Source organism: Anabrus simplex, chromosome 1 (genome assembly GCF_040414725.1).
Source record: "Anabrus simplex isolate iqAnaSimp1 chromosome 1, ASM4041472v1, whole genome shotgun sequence".
NCBI lineage: Eukaryota > Metazoa > Arthropoda > Insecta > Orthoptera > Tettigoniidae > Anabrus > Anabrus simplex.
The window spans coordinates 483781611-483799571 of record NC_090265.1 but is presented as its reverse complement, the minus strand read 5'-3'; the positions used below and the strand labels follow the sequence as shown (position 1 = coordinate 483799571).

The 17961-nt window shown below is 37.6% G+C and overlaps 1 protein-coding gene across 2 annotated transcripts in view; it reads left to right on the top strand.

Moving 5' to 3' along the window:
* The window catches only part of LOC136856987 (unc-112-related protein), a 531599-nt gene extending 514062 nt beyond the window's left edge, over positions 1-17537 (top strand). For both annotated transcript variants that reach the window (XM_067135309.2, XM_067135310.2), the window contains exons 9-10: positions 10697-10933; positions 17049-17537. In XM_067135309.2, the coding sequence (XP_066991410.1) occupies positions 10697-10933; positions 17049-17249 (438 nt within the window). In that variant the 3' untranslated portion in view covers positions 17250-17537. The remainder of the gene's footprint in view (positions 1-10696; positions 10934-17048) is intronic.
* The last annotated feature ends 424 nt before the right edge of the window (positions 17538-17961 follow it).

Genomic DNA, 17961 nt, shown 5'->3' with positions numbered 1-17961 from the left:
TTCAATTTTAATAGCTCCTTTTTCATTTTTACTTCCCCTACTTATCACCATTATCTTGCTCTTCTTAATGTTGATCCTCAATCCTCATTGTTCAGTCCTTCTATTCAGTACATTCAGCTTTAATTGCACCTCATCATCTTCTGCCCAGATCACATCATCATCATCATCATCTGAAAACGTCATTACGTTCATTCTTTCCCCTCTATAATCTTCCCTTGCTACTTGTATGATGTCATCCATTACCAGTGTGAACAGTAAAGGTGACAGCACACTCCCTTGTTTTAGTCTTTTGTCAATTCCAAACGATTCTGATCTACCAACTGGTGTCTTCACACAGCTATCATCATCATCATCATCGTCATCGTTATCGACATCATTATTGTTATTATTATTATTATTGTTATTATTATTGTTGTTGTTGTTATTATTATTATTATTATTATTATTATTATTATTATTATTATTATTATTATTATTATTATTATTATTATTATTATTATTATATAATTCGCTGGGGCCATCAAGGATCACGTTAAGTCTTGTTTCATTTGACACTGAACTTGGCCTTCTTTAGAGCCCAAATTTCCCTCATTCCTTGTGAGTGGGCCTGCTTACGCTCCTCTGTCCAAGGGGCACCGTGTCTTCTCTTCGGTTGCTCGTCTCGGTTTAGCCCGTTCGTCAATATTTTCTTGCGGAAGAGATCTCTGTTAAGGGCGTCTTCAGCTGAGATATGTAGCATTTGCAGGTCTTCTTTGGTATTTCTAAACCAGGAAATTGTGGTTTTGGGGTTTGAATCAAAAAAGTGAAAGATTTCTTTAGTTAACTTTCTTCCGTCCATTCTTTTCAGATGACCGTAAAATTGTGCCCGTCTTTTTCTGATTGTGTCAGTAATTTTCTCTATTGCTGTAGACTTCCTTGTTGGATCTCTTTTGATGGATTCCATTTTTGTACTTTGATCCCAAGATCCCTCTCACAATTTTGTGTTCTCTTTTCTCCAGTTCTTCAAGGAGTCCTTTGTTGGCATTTAGAGACAGGGTTTCGGCTGCATATAGAACTACTGGCTTCAGAACTGTTTCATAGTGATGTATCTTGGTGTTTTGGGAAAGGCATTTTTTGTTGTAGATTGTGCGGGATGTTTGGTAGGCTATTTCCAGTTTGCGTACTCGCTCCTGAAGTGCTTCTTTGTCCAGTCCATTTTTCATGATGATCTCACCCAGGTATTTGAATTTGTCTACTCAGGTGATGTTCCCGTATTTTGTATGGAGTTTTGGTGGAGCCTCTTTGATGTTAGTCATTACTTCTGTTTTCTCAAACGATATCTGCAAACCAGTTTATTCAGCAATTTCCTTTAAAATTTCAACTTGAGCTCTAGCGGTTTCTATGTCGTTTGAGAGAACAGCAATATCATCGGCAAATGCTAAGCAGTCTGTTGCGATCCCCTTGGATTTGGTTCCTATTCTTAATGGACTGTAGTTGGTTTCCTGTAATCTCACCCGCCAGGTTCTGATGATCTTTTCAAGAACACAGTTGAAGAGTGTCGGGGATAGCCCATCACCTTGTCGGACTCATGTTTTGATGTCAAAGGAATGCGAGAGACATCCGAGGAACTTCACCTTGGATTTTGTATCGGTCAGGGTGGCTCTAATTAATGCCAGCAGTTTCAAATCAACTCCAAATTCATTTAAGACGTTTAGCAGGACTTCCCGGTCAATGGAGTCGTACGCTTTCTTAAAGTCCACAAAGACAGACACATACTGCTTGGACCTTAGTGTACAATATCTGATGATCGTTTTGAGATTTTGGATCTGTTCAGCTGTTGAGCGACCTTTTCTGAACCCTCCTTGGTATTCACCTGTTTGATGTTCGACTTGTGCTTCCAAACGCTCCAGGATGGCAAGTGATATAATTTTGTAAGTCACGGGTAGCAAAGATGTTCCTCTGTAGTTGTTGATGTTCTTCATGCTGCCTTTTTTGTGTAGTGGATGGATCAAAGCTATTTTCCAATCATCGGGTAGGGTCTCCTTGTTCCAAATTTCTTTATTTGCTTTTGCAAGATATCAAGTGATTCCTCCGGGGCATATTTCCATAGTTCTGCTACTACTGAGTCTTCACCCGGCGCTTTGTTAGTTTTGAGACGGGCAATGTGGCGCTTGATTTCATCTCTGTCGGGTGGTACCTTTCGCTCAAAGCATAGAGATGGTGGTTTATAGCCAGTGAGTTTGCGTTTGAAGGCTCTGTAGTACTCTCTGCTTTCATTCTTCCTAAAGTTTTGTTCTATCTTTTCAATGAGAGATTTTTCGTATTTATGTTTCTCAGTTCTGAACACCCTAGCTGCTTGGGCACGTTGGGTTTTGTAGGTTTCCCAATCATTTTCTGATTTCATAGAGTAGTACTGTTTCCATGCATTGAGTCTTTCTTGGAGGACTGATTCGCAGGTACCATTCCACCAGGCATGCTTTTTGCTTCTCTTGATTTCTGCAACGTCTTTGGCGGCCTCATCAAGGAGACTTTTGGCGTTGTTAAAGTCACAGTCATTTGGTCTAGCCTTCTCCTGGAACTCCTCGACCCTTTGCCGAAGTTTATCATTGTCGAAGCGTGTGATCTGTTTGGTTGTTTTCCTTGTGTTTGCGGGAATTGGTTTGAATTTGATAAGAGACATATAATGATCTGAGGCCACATTGATGCCTTTCTTTACCTTCACATTCATAATCTCAGGACTGTTTCTCCTGGAGATGGCAACGTGATCAATTTGGAACTCTCCGAGAGCTTGGACGGGAGAACGCCAAGTCATTTGCTTTCTGGGTAGATGGCGAAAGTGGGTCGACATGACCTGCAGGTTGTGATTTTCGCAAATGGACACCAGTCTTTTGCCGTTGGGATTGGTTCTTTTGTGAGCAGGGTAATTTCCTATAACTTTCTTGTACTTCTGTTCACGACCTAGTTGGGCATTGAAGTCACCCAAAAGAAGCTTGACATGGTGTTTGGGGATTTTGTTTAATTTCTCATCCAGTAGGTCCCAGAAATTATCAACTTCGTCTGGATCAGACTTGTTCTTATCGTTTGTAGGAGCATGTGCGTTAACTAGGGCGTAGGTTTTTTTTGCGCATTTAATTGTGAGTATAGACAATCTGTCATTCACAGGTTCGAAATTTGCAACCGATTTAAGGATCTTGGTTCTAACAGCAAACGCGGTTCCAACCATCACAGCTCCATTGAGGATTCCTCTTTGCGCTTTGCTCTTGAAAAATCGGTAGCCTTCGGATTAAAAAATCTCTTCATCTGGGTACCTTGTTTCCTGTAGGGCCATCATGGATATCTGATTTTCGTGAAGAGCTTTGGTGAGGGTTTTCAGCTTGCCAGTTTGTGTAAGTGAATTTATGTTGAAAGTTGCTAGAAAGGTTTTAGATTTTGGCCTGAGTTTTTGACTCTTCGGGGTACACCGAGACGCTCCGCCTCATCTCTTGCATGATGTCGAGTCTCCCCCAGAATCCGAACGAGACTCGTGCGCCGTGGCATTCACGACGAGGGATTTATCCGAAGATTTACCCCCTGGGGTATGTTTCTTGAAATGTTGTGCCATCATGCTTTTTGACTTGACTTTGCTTTGGACGGGTACCCATCCTTTTACAACTAGGGTTGTTAAGCCCTATTGGTTGCCTCAAGATGTTTTCTGGCTTCTGGTCATTTACCAGTCTTCGCCGTAACCCTGGCAAGGGACCAGTTTTTTTTTTTCACGGTGGTATTTTATTTCCCTACTACTCTCTGACTCTGCTGGCGGCAGAGCCAGCGAGCTTCCCCAATTCCAATGGGATGCGCCCGATGGAGGTATTATTATTATTATTATTATTATTATTATTATTATTATTATTATTATTATTATTATTATTTCTTTGCCAATGCCCCTGTGTGTCAGGCTTTTCCAAACTTTCGATCTGGGGATGCTGTCATATGCTTTTATAAAGTTGATAAGTCATCACTATATCCTTCCCATATTCCCAGCTCTTTTCCATAATCTGTCTCAGAATGAAAATGTGTTCCACAGATGATCTTCCACTTCTGAATCCAAATTGTTCTTATTGTACTGATGATTCATCTTTTCTCTAATTCTTCTTTCCAATAACCTTGAAATTATCTTGGCAACCTGGGGAGTTGATGGTGATTCCTTGGTAGTTATGACATATCTTATCTCCTTTCTTTGAATATTTGTATTATAATCCTCTTTTTCCCTATCTTCAGGCACTTTTTTCTCTCTCCATATACACTTGATTACAGTATTTTATTAGTCCACTGAAGTCCCGCTGATCTTGCAGCCTTGATCATTTCTATGGCTACTTTATTTATTCCCACAACTTTTCCCAACTTCATCTCTTTAACTGCCCAATCCATCTCTGTCATTGTTAAGTCTGATTCCTTCTCTGTTACTTCTATACCTGCTGCCTGGATACCTTCTTCACATGTCTTGTTTCTCACGTTCAGCAGTTTACTGAAATATTCTTTCCATCTGTTCCTTATCTCTTCTGGGTTTGTCAGTATTACTCCTTTATTGTTCACAAACCCTGTGTTCGCTGTTTCATTCCTACAATTTCTTAGAATTCCAAAGAATTTTTTTTTTTTCCCCACAGTTCAAATCTTCCTTTATTTCCTGGGTGAATGTTCTCAACTTTTCTTCTTTTCATCGGTTACTACTTTTTTATTACAAACTCTTTCCACTTTGACCCCCTGTGGGTGAGGGATACAGATGAAGAATACACCCACGGTATCCTCTGCCTGTTGTAAGAAGCGACCAAGGGATGATGGATTTTGAACCACGTAGCCTACCTGTGATTGGTACCATCACGTGAGGAACACCATGGGGCGACTTTACTTGCAATTAGTACCACTATGTGAGGAACACCATGGGTCTATGATTTGTATCATCGTGGGTGGATCACTATGGGTTTACAGTATCTGTGATTAGTACCACTATACTGCAAGAGAATTCTCATGATTGATCCATATTGAAACTAACTATAAGCAAATTATCACTAAAATAGTTTATTCTATTATCACCACCTATTCAGTACAAGCCACGTGCTACGTGGATGAAATCTACACAATATTATGTACACTTCTCAGGGACATGTTTCGCCCCTTGTTAAGGGCATCATCAGCCTGTAGGTAACCTTAAGGTCAAATGTCTGAAACTATATCTATTCATACATACAGAACAGTATATACATACATACATGCATACATATCAATGTATGAATAGATAATGTTTCAGACATTTGACTTTAAGGTTACCTACAGGCTGATGATGCCCTTAACAAGGGGCGAAACACATCCTTGAGAAGTGTACATAGTACTATGTAGATTTCATCTACGTAGCTCATGGCTTGTATTGAATAGGTGGTGATAATAGAATAAATTATTTTTGTGATAATTTGCTTAGTACCGCTATATGCGGAACGCAATGGGTTTACATTGCCTGTGATTAGTACCACTATGTGAGGAGCACAGTGAGTCTACATTACTTACGATTAGTACCACTACATAAGGAACACCATGGTTTTACTTTACCAGCGATTTGTACCATTATGAGGGGCTGGTGACCTGGATTTTGGACCACTTTAGACAACAAGCATCATTGTCATCATAATCTTTTTGCTTCAGTGTATCTTGCTCTACTCTCTTCAGTCTTTTGTGTTCTCCATTCCTTCCAAGTTTTCTTCTTTTCCTTTACTTTATCTTTCATTCTATCATTCTACCTTGTTGTGTCTTTCTCTCTTACATTTCCTGATGTTTGCTACATGTTTTCTCTGCACACATTACAAATGTACTCCTAAAACTATTCCATTCCTTTTCAACATGACTAATATAAATATTCTTAATATAAGCTTTTGTAATTTTTTCCTAAACTCTTTCTGAACCTCCTTTTCCTTCAATCTCCAGACCCTAATCTTTCCTATGTCTTTTTTCCACTAATATGTATTCATTCAGAGTTTTCATTCTTCTATCTCCCCATCAACACCTGGTAATGGTCTTATCTATTTTTCTTCCTGAACCATGTGTTTCCTATTATTAGGCGGTTTCTCTGGCAAAAGTCAACTAACATAGTCACTTCTTGATTCTTGTTGCCATATCCATATGGCCCCAGAATGTCTTCTCTTGTCATTTGAGAGTTCAGATCTTCCATTATAATTACTTCTTTTCTTCATTGTATTTCTCCATTTCTTCTTCTCTTCTTTATTTCCAGTTTGTGGAGCAGATCTCATGTTTCCTGTCTCAAACTGTATCCGTGCTATAATAATTCTGTCATTGATTTTCACTTCCTCTGCTTATTACAGGACATTCTTTCCAATGATCATTCCTTCTCCATTTACTGCATCCTGTCCTCCACTGTAAAACAGCCTATACCCTTCCTTCGGTTTTCTTTCCCCTCTTCCTCTCTATTTTGTTTCACTAAGACCAAGGATGACTATGTCCTTCTCTTTCATGAACTCTTATCAGCTCCTCAGTCTAGGATGTTGACTGTCTCGATTCGGATATATTAATACTGGTCGTTCACTTCTCACAGCTCCCCCAGTACCTGAAGAACTGCATGTCGCTTGCAGGGGGTGCCCTAGCATTTTCCGAGGCCACACCATATTTTCACTCATTTTAGGCTTTTATTACGATGGGTTCACCAGTCCCAAAAACATTTTAGAGCTGCTGCCAACAGGTGATGAGGCCGCTCCCAACACGGAGTACAGGCGCCTTCTGCAGCTGTCCCTAATTCGGGGACAGGCACTGTTTGATGGGTCCCAGTGTCGGAGCCAGACAACTGAAGCAGCTTTTTATTAGCTCCAGAATATCTTTGAAGATAATCAGTATGTTATTTTACTTTTGGATAGCAGTTAGTACAGTAATTGTAAGTTACATAATTCTTTATTTACTCATTAGAAATGTGATAGGTAATTAAGCCTTTTAGTGTCACACCTGTTTACAGTGGGTATGCTAAAAATGACACCTAATTGCAAGGCTGAATAAGATGAACCATAATTTACCAAATTCTCCACAATTTGCTTTACATCGCACCGACATGGATAGGTCTCATGGCGACGATGGGATAGGAAAGGATGAGGAGTGGAAGGAAGCAACTGTGGCCTTAATTAAGTTACAGCTCTGGCATTTGCCTGGTGTGAAAATAGGAAACCACAGAAAACCAGGGCTGCTGAAAGTGGGGTGTGAACCCGTTATCTCCTGAATGAAAGCTGATAGCTATGTGACCCAAACCACAGAGCCACTTGTTTGGTCCAAATTCTCCAAATTCTAAAGCCACATTACTGAAAATTGTCCCAAATCGCTCAGAAAGGTTGACTATATTGAGATTGATAGATAATTTGAGGAAGAAAAAAAAATTTTCTGGGAAATTAACATGGAACAGATTGAAATTTTCAAGTTAGACCTGTAAAAGTTGCCTGAAATATTTAGGCACTCACCTAAGAATGGTGTGGTGGGAGGTCTTCTAATATGTACTTATAGTTAGATGGAAGGAAAAAACTCCCTGGGATTTCTGACATCCATTCATTTTTGAGTTCATAAATAATGGAAGTAATCAATTTTAACCTTCATCTTTGTCCGTGGAGTCCAAGATCAAAACAATCTGTTACTCATCCTCCCTCTTTCTACTCATCTCTCACTGCTAAGTGGTAATGGCACTCTATTCAGGGAATTCCCATTGAGCTAGAATTTGTTTACTGCCATCTGTCAAGCTATATGAATATTATGTGTGTCTGCAATGGTGTATCTGCCGGATTAATGTATTAAATTCCACTCACAGGCAAACTGTTATGAGATTTAATATATTAAATTCCTCCCTCTTGAGGGATAAGGCGATGGCAACAACAAAAATAATAATTGTATACTTCTTTAGCCCATCACTTTAATTAAACAGAAGATATTTACTACAGTTTGTTGCAATTAGTTTCAACACTGTTGTTCCCAGGCTATAATAGCCATGGCCATTTTATCCCCAGCCGGCATCAGAGAGAGTAGGTCTTTAAAACACAGTCTTACCTACCTTCTCAGTGTTGCAGGTGGCCTCGAAATAAATGTTGATACCAAATACCTATTGTCCTCCATGACGACTTAAGAATATCCTAGTGAGCAGTATGCGCAGGTTTTAGTTTGCTTTGGTGTTTCTAGATTTTTACCTAACTGTGCTAACTTTATTGTGGAACTGATTTAAAAAAAATATGTTTTCTTTCATTCATTTATTTAGCTTCCATAGACTGTACAATTACATATTTTGAAATATGCCAACAGTATAGGAGTTGTCAAGTGATTTCCTAATACTAACAATAATATATGCACAACAATGAACATTTTGAAAAAGAAGAAAAACAGAAACACCACATACCTCAATGTTAGGATAGCACATCTTAATTTTTTAAAATAATATTAATAACCAATATTTACAAGACAAAATAAAAATATATTGGTGTGGTGTTAATAATGTGAACATAGTCAATGTGACATTAACATATTTTTAAGGCTATATACCAGATTACAAGTTAATAAGTAGTAGCATCATTACCATCACTTCATCATGTATTGTTCTGTACTGTAGAAGCAGCTACTCAGCAGGAGATTTTTTAAAGCTGTGGTAAATGAACTGACGGGACTAATATCTTTAATCGTATTTGGAAGCTTATTACACAATCTGATTCCAACAGTGTCTACATGTCTCAAGGCAATGGTTTTACTCTTGTGCTCGATAAAAATATTATTTCTTGTTCATGTCTGGTAATTGTGATTGTCAAAATTCTTTCTGAAGTGATCAATATTTTTTTTCACGTGTAGAATGCATTGCATGATGTATATACTTGGTACTGGGAGTATCCTTAGTCTCTTAAATAATGGTCTGCAATGATCTAACCTGTTACGTCTCAATATAATTCTGATAGCTCGTTTCTGTATTTGAAAAATAACATCAAGATTTGATTTGTAGCAGCCCCAGAGACCAATAGCATAAGTGATGACTGAATGGAAATATCCAAAATATGCTATCCTAACATATTCTTCACTACAACTATTAGACAAAATCCTTAAGGCAAAACAAAGAGAACTCAGAGACTTCCCTATTTTTTTAATATGACAATCCCATCTTAATTTTTCATCTATATGGACACCTAAAAATTTTGTGGTCAGCGTATTTTCAATTGCACTTGCATTTAATATAAGGTTGTGTTTTTTTGCAGTTTTGTCATGGTACCGGTAGTTAGATGCCTTGAATTCCATGTATTGGGTCTTTTTAAAGTTCAATGTTAATTTGTTTTTCCTGAACCAGGATTCTAACCTAGACAGGACTGTATTTGCTGTAGTTTCTATAGACGTAGGGTCAGGATTATTAATAATTATGTTTGTATCATCAGCATACAGAACTGCTGTTTCTACTTGATTGTTGTGAGGAAGATCATTCACATAGATCAAGAAAAGAACAGGCCCCAAAATACTACCCTGCGGAATACCTAAGTCTATGCTTTTTACCTGAGAGTGATGTCTCATTATGCCCTTTACTGTTACAATGTGTAATTTCAACAAACTGGGATCGTTTATTCAGGTATGATCTAAACCAGTCATTAACAATTCCTCTAACTCCAATCGGATATAATTTGTGCAACAATATTTCATGATCAACAGTATCAAATGCCTTTGAAAGGTCAAGAAATAGTCCTATCACAGTTTCATCATTATCAAGAGCATTTACGACCAACTGTGTAAAATGTGATAAAGCAGACAAAGTACTTCTGCCAGCTCTGAACCCTTTTTGTGCATTATTTAACAAGTTATATTTGATTAAAAAATTAGTAAGCCAATCTTTCATAGCACATTCAAATATTTTTGAAATAACAGTAAGTATTGATATTGGTCTGTAGTTATGTAAATCGTGTAAGTTTCCACTTTTAAAGACTGGGATAACTTCAGCTATTTTTAGGAGATTAGGAAACTGACCACTAGAAAATGATTCATTGATGAGATAAGTTAAAGGCTGTACCAGATAGGGAGCACATTTTTTAATGAGTTTTGTGGGAACTTCATCTACACCTGTGGAAGTTTTGTTCTTCAAAGATTGTATGATTTTAAAAACTTCCAGTTCTGTTACTGGAGTTAACTGTATAGAGTTTTGCACAAAGGTTGGGAGTTCTGGTAATACATCTGATTGATTTGCATTTTCAAGTTTGTATGGTAGGGATAGAAAGAAATCATTTATATAATTAGCCAAATGATGAGGGTCATTCATTTGTATTCCTTTATCATTTTTTACGGCAGCAACTTTATTTCCAACTGCGTGTCTGTTGGTTTCTCCCTTGATTACCTTAATTGTTTGTCTGTGGGAGTGAGCAGTCACTAGCTACTAGAAGCCCAGTCTTGTGCTCTTTACAGCTTTCAAGGGAGTTACGGGTCAAAAGCAAGTGTTCCATTACAACTCAGACTGCTGACTGGGAGATCCAATGGCCATGGTGACTTAATGTTGTGAGGAACAGTTTTGTATGAGACTTACTTGACAATTCAGTGTAGTTACTGTATGAACATATTTTCCTTCATGTTCTGAAAATGTAACTAATGTAATTTTAAGATGACTTGGATTGCCTGTGAAAGTCCGAAGGCTGGAATTTTCAGAGTAGTATTGTATACTGTACAGTAATTAGAAATGTGTTTATTGTGGTTGCAGCTGGTCCAGCGAATATTAGAGGCACATGCAAATGTGAAAGATTTACCTCTTATAGAAGCAAAGATGAATTACATCAAGGCATGGCAATCTCTGCCTGAATATGGAATTTCCCTCTTCATTGTTAAGTTCATGGGCCATAAGAAGGAAGAGCTGTTGGGTGTGGCTTTCAATAGACTTATGCGCATGGACATAAGCACGGGTGATCACATCAAAACCTGGCGCTATAATACTATGAAGGTAAGTTCTAAGATGACCCTTGTTATAAATAAGTTGCAAGATGCATGCAATGAAGGGACTAGCAAACTAAAGTTGTCTGATTCAAATTTCGGTCTCGGTAACTTGTGGCAGCTGTCCCGAATATATTCCCCCTCGCTGAAGTTTTCGTGAAATTTTTCTATGCACTATTACAGCGATACCTAATTTTAAGTATCAGAACACTTAAACTCAAACCTCACATCAATTAATTGTCGTCATCGCAGTTGTCGTCATCATCATTTCCACTTACCCAAATTCTGCCTATTCAAGACAAATGTGGTTTCTGCCCATTTTACTTTACAGTACTTATTTCACTCTCTTCCTATTACCTTATGCTGTTCTTAATCAAATTCATCCATTGGAATTAATCTCTTTCCATTCTTTTATAATTCTGTAGTTAACTATGTCTTTCTTAATGTATTCAACCCTGTAATATGTTCAAAATATCTTGGTTTGTTTTTCCCCACTCCACCCACCATTACTTTTTCAATACATCTTCATTTCTACTACATATTTCATTATTTTCTGTAGTATACTACTACTTAGAAATATTTCTGAAGTCTGAATTTCATTTCTTTCCTAGTCTGTCTCTGACCACAAATGTTCTGATGGTTATACAATATACCTGTACATTAAGGCACTCACCTAAGAATGGTGTGGTAATTGTACTGAATTTGTTCTAAAATACCCTCTATTTCAAAAGTAATTACAGCCATAAACATAAGCAAAATTACCACAAAATTACATATTACATTAATTTTTTTTTCTTACCTAATGTGAGATTCCTAGCACTGAGAGAAACCCTAGACTGTTCCTATCTCTTGTCTATTCAAAAGAAACTCGTCCTCCCTTGGCTTCTCCTCTAATTTTCAGCGATCATTGCTGATACAGTATATTGTTTATGTTTTCATCCTGTTCTTTTTAAGTTCAGAGTACTGAAAACTTGTTCAACCTGAGGCACTTACAAAGGGAAGACAGAGGAGGAATTTGGAAAAAATAGGAATTTTGGCTGCAGATTTCATACCAAAGGTTTTCTTTCAGTATTCATTGGCAGGTTAAGATGCATCTAATCCAAATTTTTCATGCTCCAGCGTAGCGTAAATTTTCCTTTTGGAATCCAGTTGCTAACAATTAGGTACATCTTTAAAACAGGGAACCTAGTTACTACAGGGAGCAAAGATTTAATAGTGAAGGATTGGCTTTGCTAGATTCAACTATAAAATAGCATCTGAGAATAAACATAGTCTTTTGATATGTGATACAAGCTCGTAAGTAGAAATTCAAGTAACTTTTGAGAAATAAATATATATCCTGTTGTTGTACTTCAGTGTTGCTTTTGAGTCTTGCAGATGTTTCCTGGGCTCCATGCCTAAATACAGGGTGTAACAACAAGGTGTGAGCTAACTTTCAGGACACGTTCCTCACATGTAGAAGAAGAAAATATGTTATATCGACATGGGTTTGGAAATGCTTTATTTCCATGTTAGAATTCCTTCTCTACATCTCTACACAGTACAGCTGGGCCGAGGGGCTCAGTTGAGACGCTGGCCTGCTGACCCCAACTTGACAGGTTCAGTCTGGTGGTATTACAAGATTTTCAAATCAAATAGGTCAGTCTCGTGTAGGTACATTTATTGGCACATAAAAGAACTCCTGTGGGACAAAATTACAGCACCTTGGCATCTCCAAAAACGGTCAGAAATTAGTTACTATTATATTATCATTAATACATAGTACGAGGGCAAATCAAAAAGTTAGTTACACTAGCTCGCCGTGAGAGCATGCTGCGTGTCGAGACCGTAGCCAATGCGGAGCAAGCTACAATAACTGCTGACACATCCAATAGGAAGGTTGGTGTGGTATCTTGTCGTGTTGTGTGTGTGTGCGGAGCGGGCTAGGCTCAATGGCGCATCAACTGGATGTTCACTCCAAATTGGAGGTGCATGCAACGATCAGATTTCTATGGGCTAAAGGGCTCAGTTGCACGGACATTCATCGTGAAATCACTGCTGTATATGGTGTGCGTGCAATTTCTCGTCCAGGTATTGTAAAGTGGTGTAAGCAATTTGACACCGGGCGCACGGATCTCACGGACGAATATCACGAAGGCAAGTCCTCAATGTCCAGTACCGTGTGGATGGGATCATTAGAGGGAATCGGCGCATAACACTGCAGGAAATTGCCAGCATGCGGAGTATTTCGTATGGCAGTGTGTTCTCCATTGTTCACCAGCACCTTGGCTGTTGTAAACTGTGTCAAAGATGGATCCCACGTCTGCTCACCAATCAACGACGATTGTGAAACTAAACGATGAGGAGGTGAAAGCAGCTGTTGCCAGGTGGTTACATGGTGCTGGAGGTGATTTCTACGCATCCGGAATCAAAAAGTTGGTTGACCGTTCTGAGAAATGTTTAGTCTCTTGGGGACTCTGTGGAAAAGTGAACTTACATTGTATGTTGTCATAGCCATGTTGGCTATGTGTAGGTGGTTTCATAAATGGCCATAACTTGGAAGTGTAAACTTACTTTTCGATTCGCCCTCATCCATTAATCATGGAAAACACACAGGAACATCACATTGTAGGCATTGCTACTCAGCTTTATAAAGAGATATCAGTATTAGATGCAACACTTTTAATTTTATTAATATGTTTGGCAGATTTTGAATGTCTCAGTATTTCAGATTTATGTGCTGTTATAAAATTATCACATACCTTGCAGGCCTTCCAGTGCTCCAAATCACGTCCATCCCTTCGTTTGTCGATCTTTCACAACTATCCAATGCACTCCAGCGAACTTAGGCAAGGATCACTAAATCTGTTTATTTTGGATTTCTTTGATTTCTTGTTCAAAGAACATGATGTAGATGAAGCATTCTTATCTTTTTCAGTAAGCTCACTGTGTAAATTAGGAATTGCAGGAAAATGTCAGGAAAGTCAGAAGGATCATCTGGATTGTCTGTAGATTTCACACTAACACTAGCTTTATGAAACCACCACCCATTTTAAAGAAACGGTACAAACACTACAACTAATTTTATTACTAAACTTTTTCTTTAACTGACCACAACTTTTGCCAGGGGAAGAACATTCAGTTAACAAGAAAAACCTTACTAGGCATGCACCAGTGAGCTGCATAAGCAATTTCAAAGAGTGAGAAATCTGATTCACCGTGACTAATTCAGCATACCAGCATCAAGAGCAAGCAAGCAAAGCAATTGAGGAATTCTCAGGGTAAGGAAACCCTGTTGCATAATACTGCATTTCTTTGCATATTAGACCCCATTTTTTCCATTATGCAATAGCCTCCCATTTCGTGCAGTGACTTCTGGGTGCAAAGAACTATAAATTGTATATGTATGTATTCTACACAATTCTTTAAAAAATTTAGGATTGTATTCCGAGTCTTACTGGTTACCCTCATTGAAAGGCAGTATTTCTAAATTTAAAAAAATAGAGAAAACATTAAATGAACACACGACAACATATACTGTAAATATAATCAGTTTTATTTACTCTTATATCTCTTCATTCGTTTCATCTCATTAACTTCTCTGATAATGTTGACATTAGGAAGGGCATCCGGTCGTAAAAACCCACTAAAAATTCATTTCGCTTCATATTCAACCCCGAAGCGAGAAGTGATAAGGTTTGAACCTCCACTTTTATGGATTGTATTATGCATTATTAATACGAAAGGCCGAAAAAGAACTGAATGGCCAGTCATTTTTCTCTGTCAGCTGAGCAGTAGGCCTATCGCACGGTAAATTTAATCACTTTCATTTAAATATCATCGTCTTGTGCTGTCAGCTTCCCTGCTACCAGTGTTGTCATCATCCCAAAAGACGTCAACTTCACTGCCATAAAGAGCATTTGAGATCCTGGTCTTTTTGAAACTCTTAAAAAGAATTTTGTTCCCAATTACAAAGTCCAAACAGTGAGAATCTGTCCGTAAATGGTTTCTAGAGATGATCTCATTATTTTCCCAGTTGGTGTATGTGTAGCAGAAACTACCCCTTCTGAATAAAGCTGCGCTGTAGAAAGCATCATTGCTAGCAAATGTTATGAATTTTACTTCCAAATGTAATATGGTACATAATTACTGGAAACATTCTTTGGATAACAACAGCTATTGTTTTTAAGTGTATTTAATTCTTGTTCTCTACATTTCTCACATCAGGATTTACCTAAACAGCTGTAATTGAAATAGAGAGACTCATTGTTTAGATGCCCAGATAGTGCCAGAAGTTACATGACGAAAAAATAAATAAAGGAAATCTTGCGGTGTTTATAGATATCTAAAGGTGTGGAGGTAATGCATTTTGTTATTAGACCCGTCGGTGTTGGTGCGACGTAAAACAACTTGTAAAATTTAAAAAAGTCTCCATGTTTTTATTAACATATAGTATAATTCGTTTGCCGTCTGGAAAAAGTGTAAAAGTAGTTATTGGGACATAAAACTAATAACATTATTATTATTATTATTATTATTATTATTATTATTATTATTATTATTATTATTATTATTATTATTATTATTATTATTATTATTATTATTTGTTAGGCACATCGGCGAGTAAAACAATTGTCATGATTGGATTATTTTTATCGCGTTTAAATTCAAATAAATAAATAAATAAATAAATAAATAAATAAATAAATAAATAAATAAATAAATGCTGGTACAAACAGGTGGGAACAGTGGTAGGAGGGTATTCGGAATGAGGAGATAAAGGCTAATTTAGGAATGAACTCGATGAATGAAGCTGTACGCATAAACTGGCTTCGGTGGTGGGGTCAGGTCATGTGAGGCGAATGGAGGAGGATAGGTTACCTAGGAGAATAATGGATTCTGTTATTGAGGGTAAAAGAAGTAGAGACGACGATGGTTAGACTCAGTTTTTAACGATTTAAAGATAAGAAGTATAGAACTAAATGAGGCCACAGCATTAGTTGCAAATAGAGGATTGTGGCAACGTTTAGTAAATTCACAGAGGCTTGCAGACTGAACGCTGACAGCCATAACAGTCTATAATGATAATGTATGTATGTATGTATGTATGTATGTATGTATGTATGTATGTATGTATGTTAAAATCAACATTTCCAAATAATACCCATATTCACCTCAGTTACCAGATATTAAACTATCACTTTGTTAATGATCTTGCCTACTATACTAATAGCAACAACCATGAATATTTCTTAACTAAAGTAAATGCATATCCTCATCCTGAGGTAGTGCAGGTCTTTTTAGGCCCATCCCCAATGGATGTGAGCTGTATGTATGAGATTACCACATACCAACTTTCCTGCCATTCTTAAATCTCTGGCAGTACCAGAAATTGAACTTGGGCCCCCGAGAATGCTGGCTAATTGTGTTAACCGTTACACTGGCGGACATTCTTAACTACAGAACACAGACATATCATACGACTATGCGTGCTTGCAGTGTGTGGATCAGATGTACGAAACTATTCACTAATTTGTGTGATGTCATCAGAGCTGCAGTACGGCCTGCACCCGCTTTGAAGCAGAATTGTTGTTTCCTATGATGAGGTACGCTGGGAGATCTTATATGCAAGTTTTATTTTTTCATGTTCTTTGTCTCAAAAAGCCAGGGAGGTCTAATATGCGAGGGGGTCTAATGCAGAGGAAATACGATATTACACATGTCACTGTTCTGGTACATGGTGTACTGTATTTAAAAAGTTGTCAATTCAATTTTATTTCAGAAATGTAGAAGTATGAATTTAATCAGAGAATACCAGAAATTTCTTACTACCTGCTAAAATACCCACCAATTAAGGTTTAACCAAAAAATTGGGTGGTTGCCCTCTGATTGGCAACACTGTTAATTATGCTCAATACAGAGAATACAATAATACAAGTTGTCTTAAATAATTTATTGGTCTGGTAAGTATGTTGGGTTGTTCCCAGTATCTAACAGGGTTGACATGTCTGCTTGCTTCCCTGAATTCTGTGTTTTTAAATCCTGAAGTCCTCTGCCTCTCTTTTTTTTTTTTTCATGGCTTAATGGAATTATTGAGTGATCTATGATAGCCATGACTTTAAAGCAGGAATTCTTTTGTGTTACAGGCATGGAATGTGAACTGGGAAGTGAAGCATATGATGGTTCAGTTTGAAGAGGAAAATATCATTTTCAGTTGCCTTTCTGCAGACTGCAAAGTAATCCACGAGTTCATTGGTGGATATATCTTCTTATCGATGAGGTCCAAGGAAGCAAACCAAACGCTCAATGAGGACATGTTCCACAAGTTGACTGGTGGCTGGGTTTAGTGAAAGAGTAGCAGCAACCAAATAACAGTGCCTTCATAGCTGTGAGACAATCACAGTCAGTCATATAACATGTACAGTAAGCCCATTGACTCAAGATCGAGGGGACTGAACATAATAAATTTTTCATATAGATGGAATCTGCCAGTCAATTCATCTAAAAGAAAGAAATTTAAAAATAACTACCCTTCAGAGAATCAATCTGTCATTTGAATTAAAATATAACTCCTGTGAGATAAAATTTAAACATCCTGACATCTGTTAAAACAGGTTCTAAGTGAATATTTTTTTTAAGAAACTTCTTGCAGATCTATTTATTGGTATGTTTCTACTGAAACTGCAAATGAATTACCAGATAGATCTACAATATGGATAACAATCTACCCTTTCCTGGTCCTCAACCTATCCCAAGGAAGATTATTCTCTCTGAAAGGAATAATCTGGCATGCACTGCTAGGTATCTGTACATATTAGATTCTTGTGGAGTTGTTGAATAATGGGTAGAGTTAGAAAGTAATAATACCAGATTGTTGGTTTTTTATTTTACTATTGGTATGTGATAACTCAACCTGAGAAATGAATTAATAAACTTTTTTTCCTTCAGCCTGAGCTGTGCTACATCTAGGCTATGTCTGCTACACCTTTTCAGTCCTTGTAAATATAAGTGGAGTGGAAGGATAGTTTACAATACAAAGTGGATAATAACAGGCTTCTG